The sequence below is a fragment of the Leptidea sinapis genome, chromosome 11 (assembly GCF_905404315.1).
Source record: "Leptidea sinapis chromosome 11, ilLepSina1.1, whole genome shotgun sequence".
Classification (NCBI taxonomy): domain Eukaryota; kingdom Metazoa; phylum Arthropoda; class Insecta; order Lepidoptera; family Pieridae; genus Leptidea; species Leptidea sinapis.
In genome coordinates, this window is record NC_066275.1 from 7665596 (window position 1) to 7691159 (window position 25564).

General features: G+C 36.2%; 2 protein-coding genes across 2 annotated transcripts; one reads left to right on the plus strand and one right to left on the minus strand.

The window, feature by feature from the left end:
* Positions 1–734: 734 nt before the first annotated feature.
* Positions 735–4136, minus strand: LOC126966849 (leucine-rich repeat protein soc-2 homolog). Its single transcript, XM_050811113.1, has one exon. The coding sequence runs from the start codon at positions 3812–3814 to the stop codon at positions 2123–2125; it is 1692 nt and encodes a 563-aa protein (XP_050667070.1). The 5' UTR covers positions 3815–4136; the 3' UTR covers positions 735–2122.
* A 1511-nt stretch (positions 4137–5647) lies between these two features.
* LOC126966862 (cleavage stimulation factor subunit 2 tau variant) lies at positions 5648–25548 on the plus strand. The gene is made up of 10 exons (XM_050811133.1): positions 5648–5904; positions 6039–6307; positions 7034–7159; positions 11179–11286; positions 13103–13184; positions 14885–14941; positions 20418–20562; positions 22547–22638; positions 23098–23186; positions 25377–25548. Exons 1-10 carry the CDS (start codon positions 5841–5843, stop codon positions 25497–25499), a joined length of 1155 nt encoding a protein of 384 aa, XP_050667090.1. The 5' UTR covers positions 5648–5840; the 3' UTR covers positions 25500–25548.
* The last annotated feature ends 16 nt before the right edge of the window (positions 25549–25564 follow it).

Below are 25564 nucleotides of genomic sequence, written 5' to 3' on the forward strand. Positions count from 1 at the left end.
AGATTTGGTGGTTATTTGTAATTGAGGCGTAGCTCTTAAACAAAAGACAAATCTACCAGACTTGAAAGTTGTGCACATAAGTTGAGGTATTTCTGTACATATAGCACTATACATATATACATAAGAATGTGTAATAATTCGGGCCACACATGGAGTATTGCTGTCAACTCTGGTCTGGCGCACCCCAGTATCAGCTCAATCCAATTGACCGCGTGCAACGCAGAGCAGCACGAATTGTCGAGGACCCAGTGTTCTGTAAACGGCTGGATCACTTGGTGTTGCGTAGAGACATCGCTTCATTGTGTGTCTTCTACCGCATTTATCACAGGGAGTGTTCCAAAGAGCTGTTTAACCTGATTCCTGCCGCCGAAGTCCACCTTCGCACGACACGCCACGAGTTAGGATATCATCCCAACCATCTGGATGTGTGTTGTTCCTCCACAGTATGGGTTTCAAGGAGCTTTCTTCCACGAACTACAAAGCTGTGGAATGAGCTTCCTTGTGCAGTGTTACCGGGACGATATGACATGAGTATATTAAATAAAAGCGCGTACACCTTACTTAAAGGCCGGCAACGTTCCTGCGATTCCTCTGGTGTTGCAAGAGTATGCGGGCAGCGGTGATCACTTAACACCAGGTGACCCGTGCACTTGTTTGGACTCCTATTCCATAAAAAAAATATTATTAGATAGATTAATAGAGATTGGTTCAATAAATCAAAATAATACTAATAATTTCTATCAAGACAACATCAATCTTTAATAAATGTTAAAAAGTAATTATTAGGTACTATGTAACTATAAAAAAAAAAAAGGACAAAGTTATCCCAGACACAGTCAAAAAATCTTAATATGAAAAACATAAGAATAGTAAATGCCACATAATACAACACAGTTTTGCTTCATTTCTATAATAATTATTATCTACTGAGGATATATATTATAAAATCAAGCCACAATAATACTATAAAATCAAGTCCTATATAAAATATTGGAAACCATGAGATCCTAAAAGCTTTTGACATTCAGTAAACATGGATTTTATCCTATACTATAAATGTTCATACAACTTACAACTATAATTCATGGCACACCATGTGTGAAACATACATCTATACATAATAGTATCATTAGAAGTAATTTTGACACTAGTAATCAGTTTTTTAAACATTCATAATAATAATCAAGGGACACATAGCTTGAATTTTTATTGGATTAACACTGGAGATTTTTTGTATTATTTTTACAATTTTTTTAAGAAAACATTTATATATCAATATTGATTAAGCATTGTATACATTTATAACATCATAATAAACATGCATAGATTACATTTAATTCAAAACATAGGTGTGTTAATATGCTAACAATGATTACATGTAGTCACAAAATGTTTTAACTCCACAGTAATGGCACAATATGCCATAAGATTATATGAAAGAGGGATAGACATTCAGTAGAGAAATATCGAACATGTTTAATACCACATAGTATTGGCTTAACTTTCCATATGAGTGAAAGAGATGAAATTTAATAACAGATACACAACTACACATCAATGTTTTTTTGTATATTTTCTTTGTAATTATATGATACTATAATGATATTATCTACTATTATTTTTTGTTCACATTGAATTTTACGCCTACAAAGTAACATTGATATTATTATTAGGGTTCTTAAGTAAAGATTTGACAATATAATGAACACTCCATAGAATGAAATTTGAATAATATCATATGTATAACTCAATCAAAAAATAACCAGTTAAGAACCTTATTGATAGGGACAACTGCCTGCTGATATCACACAGACTATTATATATATGGCAAGGTTCCATCCCTGTTCCATCCTTCCATGAGAGAAGGTCATATCATGCTAGACATATTTTAACCCTTTTATGGTATTTGAAACAAATTGAACTGAGATCTTAGTATAAAATAGTACTCAACTTATGCAAACAAAATAATGAATTTGAAAAAATAAGCAAAAATAAACATCATAATCTTACCACTATCAGTGGAATCTTGGAAGAAGGTAAAAAAAAGTTTATACACTAAAATAAATAAAAATTATTTAACATCGGAGCCTGATGTCGAAGGTTTACATTCATCATCCTCATATCACATAGCTCTGTATGGACCTTGTGACTTCAAGTACTGAATAACAAGTGATGGCCCAGCAGATACAACTTCAGGTGGTATTGATGTCAATGGACAATTTTCAATGCTCATGATTTGTAAGTTTGCACATAAAGCTAACTCAAATGGCAGATTGCAAAGATTTAGGTTATCATTCAAGTATAATGTTTCTAGGTTTTCCAGTGTGCCAATTTCTTCAGGTATGTATTGCAAATTATTTTCTCCAACACTCAAATATGTAAGATTTGCCAAATGCCCAATTGATCTGGGTAATGATGTCACTTGATTTGACTGAACTATAAGCTTCTGCAACTCTTGCAGGCATCCAATTTCATTTGGCAAAACTTCTAATTTGTTCTCTTCCAGATCAAGCACTCTCAGCTTCCTTAAATTTCCAATGCTTGGTGGGATTCTCTTTAGCAAATTGTTAGACAGGATCAACACTTCCAAATTCTGAAGACACTGCACATCATCAGACAGTATTGTTAACTGATTTGTTCCTAGATTCAGCTCTACCATATTAGCCCAAGTTCCAAGGTCCAAGGGGAGAGATGTCAGAATGTTCTCTTTCATATTCAATTTTGTAAGGTTTTTAGCTCTTGTAAACATCCCATACGGAATTTTGTCAATCTGATTATGTTCCAGATTTATGGAATATACATTTGTGAATTGAGCAGGTCCACCTAATGGGTAACTGAAAAATGAGTTCCTGGACAGAGTGATATTGGTCAGTTCTATCAGACTACAGAGAAGGCCCTCTGGCAATTGAGATATTGAGTTTCCTTCAACATTGAATTCATCCATATGTACGCAGTTGCTTAATGTAGCAGGTATAGATGTCAGTCTGTTATATCTCAGTCCCAATCTAGTTAGAACCTGTAGATTACCAATTGAATCTGGTATATCCAGTAACTCATTGTGTTGCAAATCTAAGGTTGAAAGATTTATACAGTTACCTATCTCTTGAGGCAAATGCTCCAAATGATTATGAGAAACATCAAATGTTACTAAGTTCACTAGGTTACCAATCCCAGATGACAATTCCTTGATTTTATTTTCTCTTAGACTCAACATTGTCAAGTTTGTCAAGTTAGCTATGCCATCACCAACAACTCTGATTCTATTAAATCTCAGAAATAATGTTGTTAAAGATGTCAATTTATATACAACCTCTGGTATATCACTTAACTTATTATGCCTTAAGTCAAGTACCTTAAGCGATCTAAGATTTGCAAGTGAATCTGGTAAGCTTGTGAGGGAATTTTCATTTAATGCCAGTGTTTGTAAATTGGTTAAACAACCAAATTCCGCAGGAAGGGCTACCAATTTGTTCCCATATAAATAAAATTCAACAAGGTGGGTCAAATCTCTAACATTAGGAGGCAGAGAGGTTATTGATGACTTACTGAGATCCAGTCTTTTCACTCCTTCATCACGACATCTGATGAACTCCTTGATAACATCAAGATCAGCTTGAATGGGTTTGTTTTTCTTGGCAGTTGGTTTAGGCTTATTTGATTCAGGGTGCTTAACGGTGACAACTTTGGGACGTGCGCCCTCGGCATTTGCTACGGTAACTTTTTTATCTCTCATATTATATTTTTCCCTTGGGCCTTCCGTTCCTATACAATCCAGTGATTCCGAATTTTCTCTTGATGAATTGTCGATATTCATTCCGCAGTTCTCAAGGCACGCCACTTCTGTTTTCTATATCCCGTTAGGAATATTAAACACACAAGGTTTGTTGATTTTATTTTATAAATTACACCGTCATTTTCAGAGCTGAGTGAAAACAATCGATACAATCAAAGGTCCAATTCGCAATATCAGTTTTTAATCACTTATTTAAGTTATGTTCATAAAAACAAAGTAACTATATCTACAATATACTATGAGGAATAATAGTAAACGTTTTTTATTAGGTAAGAACAACTATTCAATAAATCACCAGCAAAAATGTTACAAAACAACAAAAACGCAAAATATCGAATTACTATTTTTGATAATTTTCAATACCAAAGAGAACGTAATCTTGTCTGTCAATTCATGAGAAATTTGTTTTTGTTGTTTTATTTATTTAGAGCATTGGTAACAAGACATCAGCTTAAACCAAAATACAATAAAAGAAGAATATTTCAATAATTTTTCAATATACTTGACTACACGAATAACCCCTATTAGGATTTATAAGCAAAAAAAAAATCTTCATGTAGACCTCCATTTTATAACTTTCGAGTAGTGCTTTCGAGCTTCGTTTCAATTCATATTTCATGAGAAACACAAAATACATAGATGTATCGTATTAATGGGTCTCGAAATCTCGAGCGACTGCGAATTCCGCGGTCATCTGGAGCAATTCAAAGCCAAATTGGCTTCGAAGAAACTGGACATCATAAATAGAGCACGGCAGTACTTCAAGCCGGCCCATATTCTAGCGTCGTACAAAGCGCAGGTCCAGCCACATACGGAGTATTGCTGTCATATTTGGTCTAGCGCACCCCAGTATCAGCTTGATCCATTTGACCGCTTGCAACGAGGAGCAGCTCTAAATGTCGGGGACCCAATGCTCTATGAACGGTTGGATCACTTGGGAAATGGACCTCTTGAAAGCTGCATACCCGTATTTAAAAAAAAATCTATTAACAATTGTTGAATTATACAAATTTGAGTGCTGTATGTTTGTTCGAAAAATTTTTAGCGAATTCAGTAAACATGAAAACACTTCTCTTTTCCCATCCAGGGACCCCACCAAACTACAAGTACTTTGCTGTAGAACTACATTATTTCAGAGAAACTGTTTTTGTATGTGCATAAAAATCTACATTCACATCCCAAAGATATCTATTATTTATTTCATTTATATTTTTAAGTTAAGTTCATTGAACATAGAAAAGTTATTAAGTTTTTTATCCTTTAAAATCCTTTTTATCATATTATATTGTGCATGATGTGCAAAATTTTATTTTTAGCCTAAAATTAGGGTTAGTTAATTTCTGTTAATATGTTTTTGTTCTCATTTCAGATTCAGGACCCACGCCTACGACTTCAAAAATATTTATTGCAACTACCGAAAAACGAAAACCAAAGACTCTCACAACCGAAACTACAATACCACGAAAAAGATAACTATTAAAAAAAATAATAGTTACGTAAATTGTTTTTTCTTTGAAATAACTAAACGTATCCCTAGTTAAGCTTGGCTTAGGTCTATCTTAAAATCAACAAAGGGAACGTTAAAATTAGATCACATTTATATTAATGTAACTGTCGATCTAAGAATATACATATATGTATAGTAAATTATTATCGATAAAAATTATGGATTGATTCCAACCCTTATAGTCGTTTACTTTAATGGCAGCTCTGATATTACGTTACTAGGTGATTTTGTTGTTATCAAGATTTAGTATTAGTACCCGTTTCATACAAGCGACATTTCTCATTTTCTACGGCACTCCCGACTCTTGAACATAGTGGTGTTCTGTGTTTAATTCTCTTTGTTACAGAATACACTATACAGAGCATTCCCTATATATTATTATACTCATTGATACACACATTGATACAGTTTCACTAGCCTGCTCTTTGGGGCTGGTTTTGTGTGCACTGTTTTCACTGTACATCTGTGACTGTACACAAGTTTTAGCTAAAAGCATTTTTCTACATTGAAATTTGAAATAGGTAATAAGAAATCTTCAAAATGGATAAAAGCAAGGAAAAAGAGGAACAAAGTATTATGGATAAATCCATGAGATCCGTATTTGGTAAGTTTTGAACAATAGCTAAGTTTGCCGGTTGTTGAATCAAGTGTGGATGCATCATACCATTTATGATTTTACACTTAAACTCTAAGAAAAACTTAATTACTACCTTACCCTATATTTACTTTTATTTACAGTTGGTAATATACCCTATGAAGCTACGGAAGAAAAGTTAAAAGATATATTTAGTGAAGTAGGCCCTGTACTATCATTTAAATTGGTTTTTGACCGAGAGACCGGAAAGCCAAAAGGTTATGGATTCTGTGAATATAAAGATCAAGAAACGGCACTCAGTGCAATGAGAAATTTAAATGGATATGAGATTGGTGGTCGTTCACTTAGAGTTGATAATGCTTGTACTGAAAAATCAAGAATGGAGATGCAAGCTTTAATGCAAGGTCCACAGGTATATTTTTTTGATTTAGAAGATTTTTAAATACATTAAATGCTTTTCAAGCACTTTGACTCATGTAGGGCTTAATAACTTTTAGTTTATAGAGCTTATAATGATGTCATATTTCTTAAAAATCATATATCTTACAATAAAGTAAGATTGATTAAGAATATACCTAAGTATAAATTATACCTAAGCACTTTGGACCCTTCTATATTTTCATATATACTTAAACCCTTTGGAACTTTCATGGTATCAAAAGAACATCTAAGTGTGTTTTTAAGTGAGACATGACTTACTTGAATTGAGTTCCTGTAAGGATACATTAGGGGCAGAGTATGTTTACAGTGCATCTCCATCCCAATTGGCCCTGAGCATCTCTCGTGAACTTCACTCTGGGTGTTTCTAATAGCTTTGGTTTGTCAACAATTGGTATATAGACACAATTCCTTTAGAGTGTGTGGCCTATCCAGCTCCAGTCAATGAATTGTAACACAAGCACTAATAATAAGCACAAAGCATAAGATGTTAATAATTGTAAATTTTGTAGGGTCAGAATTTTTTTGCAAAGCATGCATTTAGAAGACATGGTTGGTTGGTTGATGCAGGATTCCCTTAATGATGTTTGCTTCAACATTCATATATCTTTTTCATTCTAAATATCACAAATCATTTTAGTTATATTATGTACATACACCCTAAATAATATACCAACTAAAAGCATGATATTGTTTATAGGTTGAGAATCCTTATGGAGAACCAGTTGAGCCCGAAAAGGCTCCTGAAGCTGTGAGTAAAGCTGTAGCCACCTTACCTCCAGAACAAATGTTTGAACTGATGAAACAAATGAAACTTTGTATTCAAGTGAGTAAATACTTTAATTTGTAACTGTTTTAACATCTCCCAGTATCTCAATATAGGTTTATAATCAAGGGATATCAACCAAGCTCACCACATGGCAAAATAGGTGTAAATATAGTCTCAGTGTTGTCTGTTTTTGTCTCGTCAAATTATTGATTACCTATCATAATTGCAATAACAATTACAGATTTTACATTTTTATTCATAAAAAGCCTTTTGCCCTGTACTTTCCCTGGGGCGTAAAAAGAATAGCGGAGTCCCAGGCCCATGGGTCTCGTAAGAGGCGACTTAGGGCTTTTTAGAAGTGGGAGAGTCACGCTGCCGTCTTATGACGTCAGCACAATCGGGCAAACTTGTCCGGGTTAATTACCACACTCGCACAGAATACCGGCGTCAAGTAGCCGCCTAGTGCCGCTATGTTTCGCATAGGTTAGTGTCGAAAACCGGAGGCCGTTTGTATAACCGGGCCTCCAGATTTTTTAAGCGGCCGTGCGAAATCATGGCACGTCGTCAAAATCGGCGAGCAGCTTTCAAATTACCCGACCGGAACACGCAAGTTCTGGTCGTTGTCGAAAGCTGCTCTTGGTAACTTCAACCAGCCGTCCCTGCCGCCGTTGCACATGAGGAATGACACCCTGGCCCATACGGCAAAAGAAAAAGCCGATCTCCTGTGCGCTCTTTTTGCCTCCAACTCAACTCTTGACGACAACAGAAAAACACCGCCGACCGTACCGCGGTGTCAGAGCTCTATGCTTGAAGTACAGTTCAGACAGAAAACTGTTAGGCGAGCTCTGTTTTCGTTGGACGTCAGGAAGTCGAGCGGGCCATATGGCATTTCTCCAATCTTGCTTAGAACGTGTGCCCCTGAGTTGACGCCGGTGCTAACGCGTTTATTCCGGCACTCTAATTCAAAAGTCGTAGTCCCTTACTCATGGAAGTCAGCCCTTATCCATCCGATCCAAAAAAAAGGAGACTGTTTGCATCCTTCAAACTACAGGCCTATTGCTATTACCTCCCTGCTCTCCAAAAATCATGGAGAGCATAATCAACCGCCAGCTCTTGGTATGTCTAGAGGGTCACCAGTTGATCAACGACCGACAGTACGGCTTTCGCCATGGTCGGTCGGCAGGTGATCTTCTGGTATACCTAACACATTTATCTTGATTCCTGCCGCCGAATCCACTTTCGCACGCCACAAGTTAGGATATAATCCCCACCATCTGGATGTGTGGCGGTCCTCCCCAGTGCGGTTTTCAAGAAGCTTTCTTCCACGTACTACAAAGCTGTGGAATGAACTTCCTTGTGTGGTGTTTCCGGGACGATACGACATGGGTACCTTCAAAAAAAGCGCGTACACCTTCCTTAAAGGCCGGCAACGCTCCTGTGATTCCTCTGGTGTTGCAAGAGAAAGTGGGCGGCGGTGATCACTTAACAACAGGTGACCCGTACGCTCGTTTGTCCTCCTATTCCATAAAAAAAATTGAAAATGAGATAATATTATACTATTTTCCATGACTGCAAACTGGTTGTCAATTCTCGAGTTTTAATTGTCATGATTAATCAAACCCAGCAATTTAAGTTGTATATTTTCGCTGAACTAGAAGAGGTAAAGAAACACATGGGGTAGTTGGTCTTTTCTACATGGGTGTCAGGTTTTTCCTATGCGTTACAGTCACGGCTCTGTCTTATTATGACTCTGCCAATGGCCTTGACCACATTAGTACCAAACTTGGACAGAAAACCGGCTGGCAACTTCAAACAGGAACTGAACATACACACACCAATACCCTTCAGCACACACAACTCCATTTTCCAATGTGAGGGTGTGGCCATCAAAGAAGGGGTAAACACAATGCTAAAATGGAAAGTACATGCCATAATATCAGAATTCTATAAGATAGTATGGAGGTACTAACTGCTGAAAAGCAATACCATAACTCAGCACTAATATATGAGTGTCATCAATCCCTAGAACAAGTTGCCTCTAACAACTGGGTAGCTCTTCAATGTATCAAAGGAAACAGTGGTTCCTTGGGGAATGATGCAGCAGATGAACTTGCAAAGCGGAGCTTAGTGAACCAAGTGTGTGGCCCATTGCCACTCCTACCACTATCCTAACAATCTACATGGATACAACAAATATACAATGGATAATTGTTGCAAGCTGTAGATAGTTGAAAGAAGCCATACCTGCACTATTAACCAAACTGACACATCAACTTATCAGCCTAAAAAGACACCATAACCAATCACCAACAGCTTTGTGGTACGTGGAAGAAAGGTCCTTGAAAACCGCAATGTGGAGGACTGCCACACATCCAGATGGTGGGGATGATATCCTAACTTGTAGCGTGTCGTGCGAAGGTGGAATTCGGCGGCAGGAATCAGGTTAAACAGCTCTTCGGAACACTCCCCGTGATAAATGCGGTAGAATACACACAATGATGCGACGTCTCTACGCAACGCCAAGTGATCCAGCCGTTCACAGAGCACTGCTTCCTTTGGTGTTGTTTCTAATAGAACAAACCTGAAAGGCGCTATTTAAGAAAATTTATCTAGCAATATTTTGATCTTTTATACAGGGTGGCGCAATAGAACGTGCATATTGCATCATCTTTTTTCGCGGGGTAGAAAGTGCGCGGGCGGGGGGAGTCTGCATCGTTGGGTAGGCGGGCTCATGGAGTTTTAGTCACTATGAGTCACTTCGACAGGAAGCGTCGCGCATTTTGCGTGCGCGCATTTTACGAGAACTCTCGTTCATACATCGTTACTAGGCGTTTATATTGTTCTGAATATGGACTACGGCAAATTAGTGAAGCTCCGAGTGCTAATTTAATTAAAATATGGGTACAGCGTTTTGAAGAGACTGGTTCAACGTTTAAACCACAAGCAAAAGGTCGTCCAAGAACATCTAGGACCGACGACAATATTGAGAGAGTTATGCAGTCTGTACGAGGAAATCCACAAATGTCTACTCGCAAGAGATCGTCTGTCTTACACTTATCGAGACGAAGTTTGCAACGAATTTTAAACTTGGATCTTAAACTGCATCCTTACAAGCTGCAGTTAACACAAGAATTGAAAGAGTCTGACTTCGGAGCAAGGCTCGCATTTGCTAATGAAATGCTTAATCGATTTTCCAATTTTGATAATATCCTTTTCTCAGATGAGGCCCACTTCCATATCAATTCGGGTTCGTAAACCGTCAAAATTGTCGTTACTGGAACAGTGAGAATCCCAAACTCAAGCACCAGAACCACTGCATAGTCCTACAGTGACAGTATGGGCAGCAATCTCTGGTAGAGGAATAATTGGACCGTTTTTCTTTGAAAATGCGCGGGGGCAAAACGTCACTGTTAATACCGAACGCTATGTTGCGATGTTGGAAGGTTTTTTGGCTCCAGATCTTGAAAATTCAAGAATAGTGAATTCTAGGACTTGGTTTCAACAAGACGGAGCTACCTGTCATACATCAAATGACTCCATGGCGGTTGTGAAACAGATGTTCCCTGGCAGACTGATTTCTAAAAGAGGTGATATCCCATGGCCCCCACGTAGTCCAGACGTGACGCCTCCTGACTTTTTTTGCGGGGATACCTCAAGAACAAAGTCTACAGCAATAATCCGAAAAACATCGATCAGCTCAAGGAGAATATCCGTGGTGAAATGGCAGCAATTACACCAGCCACCAGTTACTGAAGAAAGTTTTCAATAACTTCCGTTTGCGATTAGAGGAGTGTCATCGTAGAGAGGGTCATCATTTAGACGATGTTATTTTTAAAAAATAAACTTCAGTTATTTCTTAATAATACCTCAGTTTTATTTTAACTATACCTTTTGTATTTATTTTTTAATCAATATTTTAAATATGCACGTTCTATTGCGCCACCCTGTACTTATAAATTGCTAATTCTGCGAATTTATTAATGATACACAACCTAGATTTAACCTAGGTTTAGTCTGTTGGTTTATTCTTTATTATTATTGTACTTTAGTGTGAAATAATGCTATTTTCTTTACAGAACAACCCAACTGAGGCAAGAAATATGTTATTACAAAATCCTCAATTGGCATATGCACTCCTTCAAGCTCAAGTTATCATGAGAATTGTGGATCCTGCCACCGCAGTGGTGAGTACTTTTTTTATAGAAGTCAGTACAACGTGGGTTATGCTGAAAGTTTCGGAAATGTCAATTTGAAATACTATTGTTTAAAATATCAAGTACGGTATTTGAAAATGGAACACTTTTAGGTTAGAAGCGAGAGTAGGTTACACTTTAGTTTGTGTAATTGTCATTTTTTTTTATTGTGGCAATGTTTTGAAAATTGTGTGGCAGCAGTGCAGTGAATTTATCATATAAAATCATTGAGAAAGCATCCTAACAATTTTAGGTTTAAATAACTTTATTCTCATTAAGACCTATTGTCACTTACATGAGAAATTAATAATTTAACAATCAAAGTAGGTACTTAACAACAATGATTTTGGTAGGTACAGAATGCAATTCAATGTTAGGCAAACAGATAAGACATAAAACAACCTACATGAGTTATTGAAACATTTAATAATTATTGAGTATGTGCCTTTGAAGGCTCGCTTTAAAAGAAGTCAATGTTTTGGCATTTCTTATTTCTGAGGGCAGGTTGTTATATATCTGAACTCCCTCAAAGGTAATTGTCTGTTTTCCATTATTACTTCTCACCATTGGCAGCTCAATATGACTAGCTCTTCGTGTAACAGTTCTGGTTAAATTCCTTGTTTTAAAGAAGGATGTGTTAGTGTGATTTTTTTTATTTAAAACCTTGTAAATGAGTAAGCATGTAGTGTGTGTGTATATTTTAGTAGGGAGGATTGTTTTAACGCAAACATGGAATCCCGTGGTCTCTCTCTGCAGTATAAATGCAACAAAAAGACCGGAAAGTATGGACGTCGTCAGTAGTGTATGTCGTGAATTAGGGAATCAAAGACCAAAACGAATAAGGCGCCACGTAGACAGATTGATGTCACTATTAGTGTCAAGAGTTTCTCCCCGCCTCCGCAGTTCCGCCGCGACCACGATGCATGTAATTGGATCGAAATATCGGCATCAAATTAATAAAATATATATCGTGAGTAGGTACTCGTCATAATAATCTAATATATAAAATTCTCATGTCGCGGTGTTTGTAGTTAAACTCCTTCGAAACGGCTTGAACGATTCTCATGAAATTTAGAGTGCATATTGGGTAGGTCTGAGAATCGGAAAACATCTATTTTTCATCCCCCTAAATGTTAAGGGTGGTCCACACGATTTTTTTTTTAATTTTTTTTGACATTTTTTTTTAAATTTGTTTGATTATGAGTCGGCATTAAAAAATTCATAAAACTTCTAATTTTCACCCATCTACGATCAACAGTTACTTTTGTATCGCGATTTTAATATCGGCAATACAACGTGTGCTGGGTCTGCTAGTAAAATATAAAATCAGTACTTGCAACATATAATTTTCCTTCTTTTCTCTCTTTTTCATGATAGACTTTTACTATTTCTATTCACGAAACCGTCTGATGATATCATTCAATAGTTATTGGAAATAAACATTACGATACTTTTTTTAAAAGATATTAAGGGACGAGACGAGCAGGACGTTCAGCTGGTGGCAATTGATACGCCCTGCCCATTACAACGCAGTGCCGCTCAGGATTCTAGAAAACCCCAAAAATTTTGAACGGCACTACAGCTGGCCTTACCCGAATAATAATAATAAAGTAATTTAAGTTGACAGTTCTCTGTATATGATTTACCTGACGTTATGTTGCAATATTATGGCAGCTACCATGGTGCTGTGTAAATAAATAGTTTTATTTTAAAACTAAACTTACACTTCTATTACATTACACATTATCTATTAATTACCTTAATATTAAAGATTGCGTCTAGTACTGTTAATTTTATTTGTTTACAGAGCATGTTGCATCCAAGCAATCCAGTGCCGCCACTTTTACAACTTGACAAACCTCCAACTGCCAACTACAATCCACCACAACGTAAGTGTGTATTAAAATATATATAGAATTATAATATCAATATACAGTGTATAATGTCTATAACTAAACTCAAGGGTGTGAGCATTTTTTGTCGTTATAGACAGTTATCGTTATATGGATTGAACAAAAAAACAACCAAATTAACAATAATTTTTAATATGTATGTCTTAGATAATAAATGCTTATAAATTATTGTTTACACATATAATCTGATAACTTTGTCTGACGGTTTTTGCTATGCCAGTACTTGTTTTGTATTATTTTATGTATTCTATTCATATCTAGATATATGGTGGAATCGTCTTGATTAAACAACAAAAATTTTTCTACCAACTTAGCGGCATCTATGGCTTATTGAATTGTTGGTGGTGATTCGGCTTTGTCTTATCATCTTCTTCATATTGACTATCGGGTGTTTCCTGACTTTTTGACACTAAATCAACAATTTGTTCATCTGTAAGTGTACCTACCAGTTGTGGCTACATCCTCATCTGTATTTTCGTAGGATTGTAGATATATGTATCAATAAATATAAAATCATATATTTGTGGCAGAATAGAAATTGAAAGACTCCAATTACTCCATGTATACATAGTATGGGTGTTGGGGTCCATCTTGTGGGAGAGAGAGTAGCCAAACAGTGCCGAAGACTAGTGAATTGGATGTAGGTTTATGGGACTTATAATTTACATCAGCACTTTTTTTTAATGAAAATAATGGACGAGACGAGCAGGACGTTCAACTGATGGTAATTAATATGCCCTGCTTATTATAATCCAGTGCCGCTCAGGATTCTTGAAAAACCCATAATTTCTAAGCGGCACTACAATTGCGCTCGTCACCTTGAGACATAAGATGTTAAGTCTCATTTGCCTAGTAATTTCACTAGATACGGCGCTCTTCAGATCGAAACACAATAATGTTTACACATTACTGCTTCACGGCAGACATAGGCGCCGTTGTGGTAACCACAATCTAGTGCAAAGGAAACTCCCACAGGTAAAACTTGTCTTCACAGCTCCCTGCTTAGCCAAATTTGATATGAACCTGTTATTGCAGCTTCAGATGTTCATTCTGAGAATGAACTAACTGCAGAACTTGACTGGTTTTTTTTACGTATAACTCTCGCACCTACTTGTATGTCATATAATCTTACGTAAAGGCTTTTTTTTGTTTAAGAGGAGGAGATGAGGAGTTCAGGTCACCTGATGTTAAGTGATCACCGCCGCCACACTCTCTTCTAACACCAGAGGAAAGGCAGGAGTGCTGCCGGTCTTTAACGCTCGTTTTTGAAAAAAATCCAGCGTTCAAATATGTGTAGTACCTATACATTGTTTTTATATGAAAACAATTAGCTCACTGTAGTGTACTGACATCTAGCCTTAACAGAGTATGTGTTAACTATCATTGTCTCTGTCTCGACATCGACAGTGACATTAGCCGTGTGACGTGGAGTGCTATATAAGGAATGCACAGTACAGCGGAAGGCCAGTTCTAATCAGCTACTGGTTGCGTGCGGACGTGTCCGGGTGTAGTGCTACATAGTAAAGATTAGTTGTTTCGTGAGCAAACGAGGAACATTACACTCACTAACACTATTACCCAATAAAATTATCCAATTGCTGAGCCATGAGTGAACACATAGAAGGCTCTCGTAGCTTTAATGTAAACAAACCACAGTGATTTTTTTTATATTTCAGCTCAGCCGCCTCCACCGGTGATTAATACTCCTGTACCACCACCAAATCAGTATGTCCGTAAGTATATCCACGAAAGTTAATTGACTACTAAAATTCATAGAGTAAATATGGTTGAACAGTGTTGAAAAAAGACAAGTTAGGACCATGTTCTAGGATAAGATAGCAGATGCAAAGTAGCCAATTCTTTAATGACAAGAGTAAAAGAGATTGGATGAAAGGTTCGATGAAAAGGACGGTGTGAAATGAAATGCGAATGCTTCAAGAATTTCTTAGGCACGTACCTCACCAGCACCAAAGTAAACATAAAAATAAGGACTTCAATACTTACATACCTAATATACATATTTTTTTCCAAGTAGCTCTTAGTAACTACCAGCAACTGCAAAATGTAGATAAAAGTTATTTTAACTTTTAGGTTACCTTGTTTTATAGTATCTATATGCATGAAAATCAAATCCACGCATTTCTTGACCCCTGCTGTTGCAGATATCCATGGGCGGTTCCCTCACAACTGTCCATCTCGTTAGCCTCTTGCCCGTTTATTTATTAGTTTATTACTCTTATATACAAAAAATACAAGCATCGCGAGAAAGTAATAATTGTACAATACATATACTCTCAAAATTAAGGAGTTATGATGCACAACAGCTTCATCACCAAATATTCAGTCAGTTTGAGGGCACTTCATGGTCATTCTTCATTTTTGAATTTGTTTGGTTGTAGTTACGTCGCTATCTTGTCAGCACAAGTGAAATTCTAGTGGGAGTCTTCTTTTTTATTTATTTAATAGGTACACACAACAGAATTACAACAAATACATAATAAACAAAAAAAACTATCAGCTAAATACAAGATAGGCTGCAACTCCACGCGGGTGTGTACTCAGCATGTTTAGCATAAATTAATAACTATGAAAATACAACAAAAATAGCGATTTTAAAAATAGCTTTAGGTAATTTAGTATTATAAAAGAAAAAGACAGAGAAAATATATATTGGAATAGAAGTGAATAATTATGGTAATAATATAAAGTTTTTTTTCTAATTTAAACTAATCAAGGAATTTATATAAACTAGATTTCCATTTACAAACAGATGAACTGTGGATGTCAGGTACTTCACTGATTTCGAGTAGTAGTGCATTGTATTGACGACAAATTCTATAGATAGGGTTATGGAAGGACACGTTATTATTGCAGAACGGAATGATAAAAGGCTGTTCATGTCTCGAAGACTGATTGGGAACTCTTAGATGAAAATCTGACATGAGGGTAGTAGAAATTATGCCATCGAGTATTTTGTATAAAGTCGTTAGGCCATGCAATTTGCGACGACTCTCGAGGCTCAGTTACTTGAAGTGAGATAGCCTTTCCTCATATGTAGTCAGCTCCCTTTTGCAGAGGATGCCGGTTTGGTAGGTAACACAGGGGCGCCTTTTTCTGCTGCGAACTTCAGAAATTACGGGACTATTGATACAATATTTTTGGCTCAAAGTGCCGAGCGCAATGATATGCTATACCACTCAAAGCTTTTCTTTCAATCAAGAATTCTGAGCTGTTGTAATGGGCAGAGCGTATCGCTTCTCATAAATAATACATTTAAATGTTCCAGTAGCCATTCCAACATTCACCATAATACCACTTCAGCGATTATTTATTTATTTTGATTAAAACGGTTACAACACCAATTACGTTAATCAACTACCTACATTATACTATTGTTAGACGCTTTTATGCGAGGACTCACAAAGTTGGAGCAGCAACTGCACCAACACGTCAAGTCTATTAGTAAATAGATCACAATGAGGGCGGGCTTCTACGAGGTGATTAAACAATTTCAAGGCTCGCGGCACGGGCGCCGCAATGCGTGCTACCGTGCGACACGTGGGTACCTCCAGCAGACGGTGATTTCTACTACGAATATAATTGTCAGGTTTATACAATCGAATCAGTTCTTTATGAATATCAGGGGCATCTATTAAGCCCCGGCCTGGTCGAGAGCCCGTCTGGTTTCCAGAGTGTTGTATCCGAGGCAACCGACGAGATACGCCGTCGAGTACAAGTTCGGGTAGTAACCCAGTTTCCGCTTATACAGGAAACGCATAAATGCTTTTTGTACTTTCTCCAACATAACGGAATAGGTTACTTCGTAGGGATTCCATACGCACGAGCTCGCTTCAAGCTTACTACGCACAAGGGTACTGTAAAGCAGTTGTATAATATTGACGCTGTGGAAATCGCGCGCATTCCTTAATACGAACCCTAGTCTCATATAGAACTCTTGAGTTACTGTTATTATATGGTCGTGGAAGGTAAGCTTTTGGTCAAATGTCACACCCAGATCTTTCATTGAATTCCGTCTACTTATGAGCTTACCATTAATGTGGCACTGAAAAGTGATTGATTGTTGCATTCGACAAAAACTGACAATATTATATAACTGTACATTCGAAATAAAAGGTACACTTACATGAATAACACAGTGGTTGTCGGTAAATGACCTAGTCGTTAATGTGAAGAAAACCAAATGTGTAAAATTCACCACGCCTAACGTTTGGCAGCAATTTGGGGCCCAGTCTAGTAATGAACCCACTGACCTTTATAAATACCTCTGGACAGGCTGTTTCATAGGTTTGACAGCAAATTTTTGTTCCTATTTGAAGCTTTGAAGCCACTAGCGAGCGTCCACTAAACTAGAACTAATTTTGACCTATAATACAAATGGCTGTGAAGGAACGTACAATACTCTGAAAATATTTTTGCATTATGAATTTCGTTCGTCTTCACTTCAAGAATCAACGTAGTATAAAGTACACATTTTTTTTGTAAATAGTTTCCCACCAATTATCGATTTTTGCTGAGGGTGAGAAAACTAGTTTTAGCACCGCAGACTCTCGCTACATAGCCAACAGCGCCAAATGGCAAATATCAAACAGGCACAAAATCACTTTGACAGCCACCAGTCCAATCGTATATAGTAGAGGTCAGTGTAATGAACAATGGGGTGTTAGAAACTGTCGATTCCACAGTGTTTCTGGGCTTAACATTGGATAGGAAACTTCAATGAAGTGGGCATATATCTTATCTAGCTCTGCTGCATATACCGTTAGGAAAATTAGAAAGGTAATGAATGTTGAAACGGCCCGAATGGTGTACTTTAGCTATTTTCGTAGTATCATGTCTCATGGTAGTCTGCTTTGGGGAAATGGAAAACGGGCTGTACGATCAATTTATCAGCCACGTTCAAGATTTTTAAATAGGGAGTTTTTTAAGCACACAGATATTTTAAAGGTTTCCTCTACGTGTATTGATGTAATGCATGTGCGTCAGAAATTAAATTTGTTTGAAAAGAGAAGTGACATTCACACCTTCAAGACATGACACACATAAATTTCTAACTGATTATTGTCATCTGCAAAAATCATCTACATTCTTCTTTTGTGAGGATGGGTGTCCGCAGTTATAGTAAAATACCAATTAGCCTGCAAGAATTGAACTTTAATAGGTTTAAAACAGTAACCAAGAATATTTTAATTAAAACGGCTTATTACAGTGTGAATGATTGCCTGAATAGACAAAAGCGTGTGGTTGCTTGGCGAAGCGTATGGAGAGATGCATACTTTCACACAGGGGCGTGCATTCCATATATGCCAATAGGCATAGGCTACCTACCATATTTAGATTCTAAATAATATACCTACACTAGATTCCAAGTTAGTTCAGATAAATTTAGTTCTTTTATTCTATAATCAAACTTCTATTGAACACCCAACCAGTAAGTTTATCGCTACACGATATACTAAATACGTTTCTATAAGATAATAGGCAGTTCCGATAATGCTTACTCAAGCCTAGTAGAATACGTTCAATTTCTATAGCAAAATTTATTTGACAAGGTTATGTATCCTTTTGCACAATTTTCGTTCGTAGATAAAATATAAATTGTTTCTCTTAATGGACCAATACCAAATATTAGTAAAACTCAACAAAAAGGTTAAGGTAAACCATGAGATATTTCAATACCAAGTATTACGAAAAATACACTTGGCTAGTTGGATGCCGCCATTCCAATTTATTCTTCTACTTGACCTGTTGTTTATTTTCTACAACGAAGACTGTGTGGAATGATATTGGTTACGGTAACTTGAATAATTTGACAAATCTTTTAATCGCAACTACGACTAGTTAGGCTTACAGTGCCTACCGCGCTGGAAAACCAATGCACGCCCCTGCTGTCACAATGACATAATAAGTAATTTAATTAAGATTAATAATAAATTTGTTCACAATTTTTGACAAGTGCAGTGTATGTAAATACTCAAGTGCTGAATAAATATCATTGTTTCATTGTGTCTTTTCAATCAGAAAGCGTGACCTTAAAAGGCATAAAAGGCATTTATTTTCTCAAAGTTGATTCCTTTAGAATTCTTTTTGATGTCATTTCTAATATACTAGATACTACTACCGCTTCGGATACAAATAGAGCTCTGAGAGAGAAGAAGCGGCGCAAGAAACTCCCAGCATTCTTTTTTTTGCGCTCTTTAAAATATACAATATTGTACAGTCATTTCTATCGCTATAAAATAATCATAATCTAGTACCACGCTGTCCGATCATGTATATATTAGCTGTGGAGTAATAGGATATACGACAGAGCCATTTTTTTATAAAACATTTAAATTTATTTATAGATAATGCCTGAACAGTGGCTGGGACTTTATTATAAAAGTGTATACATTTACGCTTGAAGCTATTATGTATCTTATGACTCCTACTAGAATTAGTTACAAGCAATCCCTTATTTCTAGTGTTATAATAATGAAAATCACTATTAAGAGCAAAAAGGTGTCTATTTTTGTGAACGTATATTAAATTTTCATAAATGTACTGACAATGGACAGTCATAATATTTATTTCTTTAAATTTTTCTTTGAGAGATTGTCTATAACCAAGCTGATATATAGCACGAACAGCTCTCTTTTACAGAGCAAACACTATATCAATGTCAGAAGTTGTGTTAAGCTTTTTAATACCAATATATCCCAGGCGAGACGCAATAGTACTTAAAAGCCGGTGTTCCGATTCAGTCATGGATGTTCCGTTGCCAAGATTTCAGTCTTCGCCCAGAACGTATAATATATTTCTTTTTATGCCGTGAAGCAGTAATATGTAAGCTTTATTGTATTTCAGTCTGAAGGGCACCCTAGCTAGTGAAATTACTGGCCAAATGAGACTTAACATCCTATGTCTCAAGGTGACGAGCGCAATAATTGTATTGCCGCTAAGAATTGTTGGGTTGTCCAAGAATCCTGCGCGGAACTGCATTGTAATGGGCAGGGTTATCAGAACCCAAATCCTATGACTGTTTTTTTCAATAGCCTTAAAGTACATAATTTGTGTAATTTTGTTTGTCATAAATAAAGGTTAAAAAGTGCCTGCCAACACAGGCGATTAGCTTGATACACCTGCCCCAGCTGAACCTCCTGCACGTCTCGACCCCTTATTGTCATAATAAAAAAAAAATAACTTTGACAGCGCGTCCGCCGGTCAATCAGATGTCGGCGGTGAACATGGACGTCGACCTTCGCAACAGTCGTGGGCCCGCCATGCTGGACCAGGATATGCGCAGCTTGCCTATGCCACATCCCGTGCCAGCGCCGGTGCAGCCACCCCAGGACTCGTGAGTTTTCCAAATTAGAACTAATGTCAACATCTTTCGACCCGGTCAAACACATGATAAAAAAAACTGCGTTTAAAAGTATAAAATAACTAAAAATTTAATTTAATACCCCTCTTATGCAAACCTTTAATATTAATAAAATCATATTATTTGTATGTGCTACATATTGATAGATTTTAAGTCGGTGCCGAGCCCAAAAGAAAATAAAACTTAATATTATAATCAGCTTACTTACTGTAATTATTAAGGATGAATACTCAAAGTCACGCGTGGCGGGTGTAGGTACCTACTTTTACATTTGGCTTGGCACCGACTTCAAAATTTTTCACTTTTTAGTGTCAGTAATCATAATTAACTTAATACCAATAATATATAATCAACCTAAATGAAAACTCCTAAACAAGCAGTACACAAATAAACAATTATATCATCCACATACTACAACTTTCATAAAATGAAAACAACTGGGCCGAACTATGTAAAGTTTTTATGGGACCAGAATAAAGAGTTACGTATATTGGATCATAAATCTCGGCGTAATCGGTCGATGAAAATATTCCGATCGAATTGAGAACCTCCTCCTTATTGAAGTCGGTTAAAAATTATAGTAACCATCAATGGGATCCATGTTTGGTGTAATTCAATTAGACTTGATCGTTAGATTGCTGATTGATTCGAAACTACAACGATATCAAGCTATAGTATTTATTCTCTTTGATTAACGCGAGTGGTACACATAAAACACTTTTAATGGATTAAAACACGTGTAATTGTAACTATGTTTTTACATTACAAACCACCCCCTGAAAACGTGAGCTGGAAAGGTCTTGAAACTTCTGCTTAGCTAAAATAATACTAAAAATGTAACTTTTACGCAAAATGTAATGTTCTAGTCGTTTAAAAAGTGTTTATTTAAATGAGTTTAAATACATTATAATTGATAATATTTGTTTGTAATAATTTATTTAAACCAATACTACTTAAGTAAAACGGGTTATTATCGTTTAAAAAAGATCTAAGTGGTCCCATCACTATACAACACAAACTCCATTTGAGGCCATGAGATACAGAGTAAGAAATATTGTGCAACTCTGGTCATGAGAACCAGAGTTGCACAATATTATAAGCCTTATATAAAAAAATATATTTCTAATTCACTAACTGATTTTACCTTATAATTGTTTCAAGTCTTTCTTCTATAACGGATGCCAACGATAGGTAAGATGGCATGCATGTTTACTATAATATGACGTCATGCAATATCCCTGTAACCCTTGTTGTTGTTTTTCTGCCATCACTACATATTATTATAAAATAATGACCTCCGCCACGTCTGTCGGTCTGTTCGCGATAAACTCTAAAACTACTGCACCGAGTTACATGCAGTTTTCACCAAGGGATAGCATGGTTGTTGAGGAAGTTTTTTGTATACATATTTATAATACATTAACGATATTTGTTGGAGGTGTCGGCAAAAAATAAACCGTCTGCGGGCTTTCAACGAAAACGCTGCTAAACCTTTTGAGATATAACAAATGAAGTGAGTTTCAATTGTGTATCTTATATAGTTCTACAGAAAAGTCCGCAATAACATAATATGTCCATGTCCTATGGATAACATACTATATCTGATATCTTTATACGAGCCATCCTTGTATATATATATCTATATATACACACAAGAATATATGGCTATATATATTATATCTAATATATAAAATTCTCATGTCGCGGTGTTTGTAGTTAAACTCCTTCGAAACGGCTTGCCCGATTCTCATGAAATTTTGAGTGCATATTGGGTAGGTCTGAGAATCGGACAACATCTATTTTTCATCTCCCTAAATGTTAAGGGTGGTCCACGCCAAATTTTTTTTATTTTTTTTTACATTTTTTTTTTTTGATGATGCCGCCTAACATCTATTTGCTGTTTTACTAACTTGTCGTTAATCACAATAAAAGATAAATAATATATTTCTGTATACAGGATGTTCCCGCGCGATCCACGTCTCACCGCGTTCAACCCAGACCCCAGGGTTAGACAGAGTGACCCAAGAACACAAAAAATGCCGCCGCAACGTAAGATCTATAACAAATTTAATGTGAACACTGTTGTAATATCTTTGAGATTCCGAATTGAAGATTGAAATTCTTCATTGAAGAAATTATCAAGCTCATTCGCTCTTCTACCATAAATAAATCTTTAATTCATATTAGTGGTTGCATGTAGTAACCACCAAGAAGTTTATAAAATCGAACTAGTTGTACCCTCCTCGCTTATGTCAGGGGTGTACTGTATAAGGACCAGGTCGATAATACCAACAATAAGAGAACTTATGCTATAAAGAAAGAGAGAAGCACACACGAGTCCTCTCCACAATATGGTAAATAATCAGCGCAGCCAAACTCTTGCAATACCAGAGAAATCAGAGGAGTGTTGCTGGCCTTAGCAGGTTCAGCTGATAGATAACTTAAAATCATGACCATGAAATAGAAAAATTTTTACTGATTCACGATTATGTATCGCTATGATTTTAGAACAACAACAAATGCCACCGGGTATGCCCAGCGCTGCCCAGGCTAGGACTATACAGGGGATACCTTCGGGTGCTTCGGATCAAGAAAAGGTAATTAATTATAAAATTGCCTTATTGTACATTTCATATACAAATAAAATTTGAAATACAAAATTTTATGAATGATGCGGGATTGGAACCCACTACCTCCGGCGTTCCGTCTCGGTGCTCTAACCAACTGAGCTAACCGTTCGAGTACCGCCTCGTTACAAAATTCTGTTTGCTTTGTTCGACTCTCAGGTTGTGGCTTCATCTACAGGATCTACTTTCATAAAATTTTGTTTTTCAAATTTTATTTGTGTATTAATCTTAGAAGTGAGGGTTATCACTTTAATAACATAACATATTGTTTACATTTCATATGTTAAAAGTAACATTGGTAACAAAACATATGGCCTACCACATGTTGTGATAATGGCAGTACAAATAAAGAACACATTGAGATAACATTCCAGGAATCCCCCTGTAATCTGATGATAAACGCAGTGTCATTTTTTTAATGTTTGTGTCTATATATATTTATGTATATAATGTATTAAAAGTATCGTCTGGTATGCTAATGCCAATAGGTACATGCCTATTTTGGGGCTATATAATTTGTCTGAAAGTGTGTCAATAAATGTCGTGTTACCCTAGTAACCAAAACCGGCCAATTTGATGAAAACCGCTTAAAATTTATGTACGAAAGTATACGAAAGGTTTTGCCAATGGAGACCACACCCACATTTTTTGTCTATTTGCTATTTATTGACTGTTGCGTCCACAGACTAGCTATTGAGTAAATACCAGCGAGAACAGAGTCGTCAAGTCATAGATTTGATATTGTTAAGTTGAACATTTTTATCGAGCTTTGTTTGACATTATCCAAGACACACAAGAGACATGTCAAGAGAATTCAGAATTCAGAGGGTGATGATAATAATTGTTGCATGTGTTGTGTTTATTATTATAAATATCTATGAGAAGGAAACGAAGTGTCACTCATAGATGATATAATTAAACAGACAATGAGATCAGCCTAGCGAAACTCTCTAAGAAAAACGCGATTGTATGAAACGTGCAGTCATTGATAGATTGACACATGACGGCTATAATCTTGTAAAAAACGGAGATACCTAGCCGGAATTCACCACGTTTTCAGCAACTGTTCGCTTTTGAACTAAGCCAGATTATACTTTGTCTTTAGGTTGAATTTATTGGGTTGAAATAGTATTGTAATTACTATTTCAACCTTTTGTCTTTGCTTATGTCAAAGCTCGTTTCATACTAAACTAAATTTCAATTTTTACTTAGGCATTCCCGCCTCTTATTGCGTAGTATTTACATCCTCTTTGGTTGAGATAGTTTAAGTGTTCCACTTCCAGATTAAATTTACCTGCAAAATAAATTATTTGTTATATTTTGTATTTAAATGTAATCACTGGCTGGTTATTTGATCTGATAGAGTGAAAATGCTAAGAAAAAACTATTCACCAAAAGAAAAAGACTGGCAATTGACATTGCGATTACTGGTAATTGGTGATTTTTATACCGGCATGGTTTATTTAGTTTAGGTTTTACTCTCAGTAAACAGAAATTGTGCCTGAAGCTTTTGTTGTAATCAATTCAACATTAAAAATATATTAACATTAGTATATAAATCACTATCACACGCGTAGGATGGATGACAATATGCAATCGTTCCAATTATAATTTACTCTCATTGATGGAGGTATTTGATTATTTAAGTTTATAAATAAATATAATCATCAGAAAAATAAATAAAAAATAACATCCAATAACATGACAGTCACCAATAATACAGTTTAATTACTACTATATATATCTGGTCACACTGCGATGCGTCTACGGCGCGTACAATGAATTATCTATTTTTTTTTATTTTTTATTGTGCCCTGACACGCTGCGGAGTGACATCGAGATTAGTTGAATGCCTTCGGTGTTACGGCCCTTCACTCTAACGTAAACTGGTCGTTCGTAATTATTGACCTTGAATTTTTTGCTCTAGAAAGAAAAACCGGCAACTTCTGTTTCTTCCTCGTTTTTTCTCTAGATTTCCTACGCCGTTGTTCTCTGTATCACTTAGGAATTACTTTACAGACATGATTTGTTTTTCTTAGACATAAATCAGAATCGTAGTACATAATACTAGAATATAGTATGGACCGCAAAATGAAGTACCCACCTATTTCACTATAAATTTATTTTATATTATTATACTTTACTTTGTATTATTTACAGGCTGCCTTGATAATGCAAGTGCTTCAACTTTCGGACGAACAGATAGCATTACTGCCGCCTGAACAGCGCTCCAGCATCCTGATGCTCAAGGAACAAATTGCCAAGAGCACTCAACAACGCTAACCCATAATTATATTTATGTTTTACTATTGAATAAATTAATGATAAGCTTTTTGTTGTGTGATCAT

Coding starts and splice junctions, on each gene's coding strand:
- LOC126966862 (XM_050811133.1), top strand. CDS start 5,841: ATGGATAAAAGCAAGGAAAAAGAGGAACAAAGTATTATGGATAAATCC. Junction 11,287..13,102: donor TGGATCCTGCCACCGCAGTG/GTGAGTACTTTT, acceptor ATTTGTTTACAG/AGCATGTTGCATCCAAGCAA. Junction 20,563..22,546: donor GTGCAGCCACCCCAGGACTC/GTGAGTTTTCCA, acceptor TTCTGTATACAG/GATGTTCCCGCGCGATCCAC.
- LOC126966849 (XM_050811113.1), bottom strand. CDS start 3,814: ATGAATATCGACAATTCATCAAGAGAAAATTCGGAATCACTGGATTGT.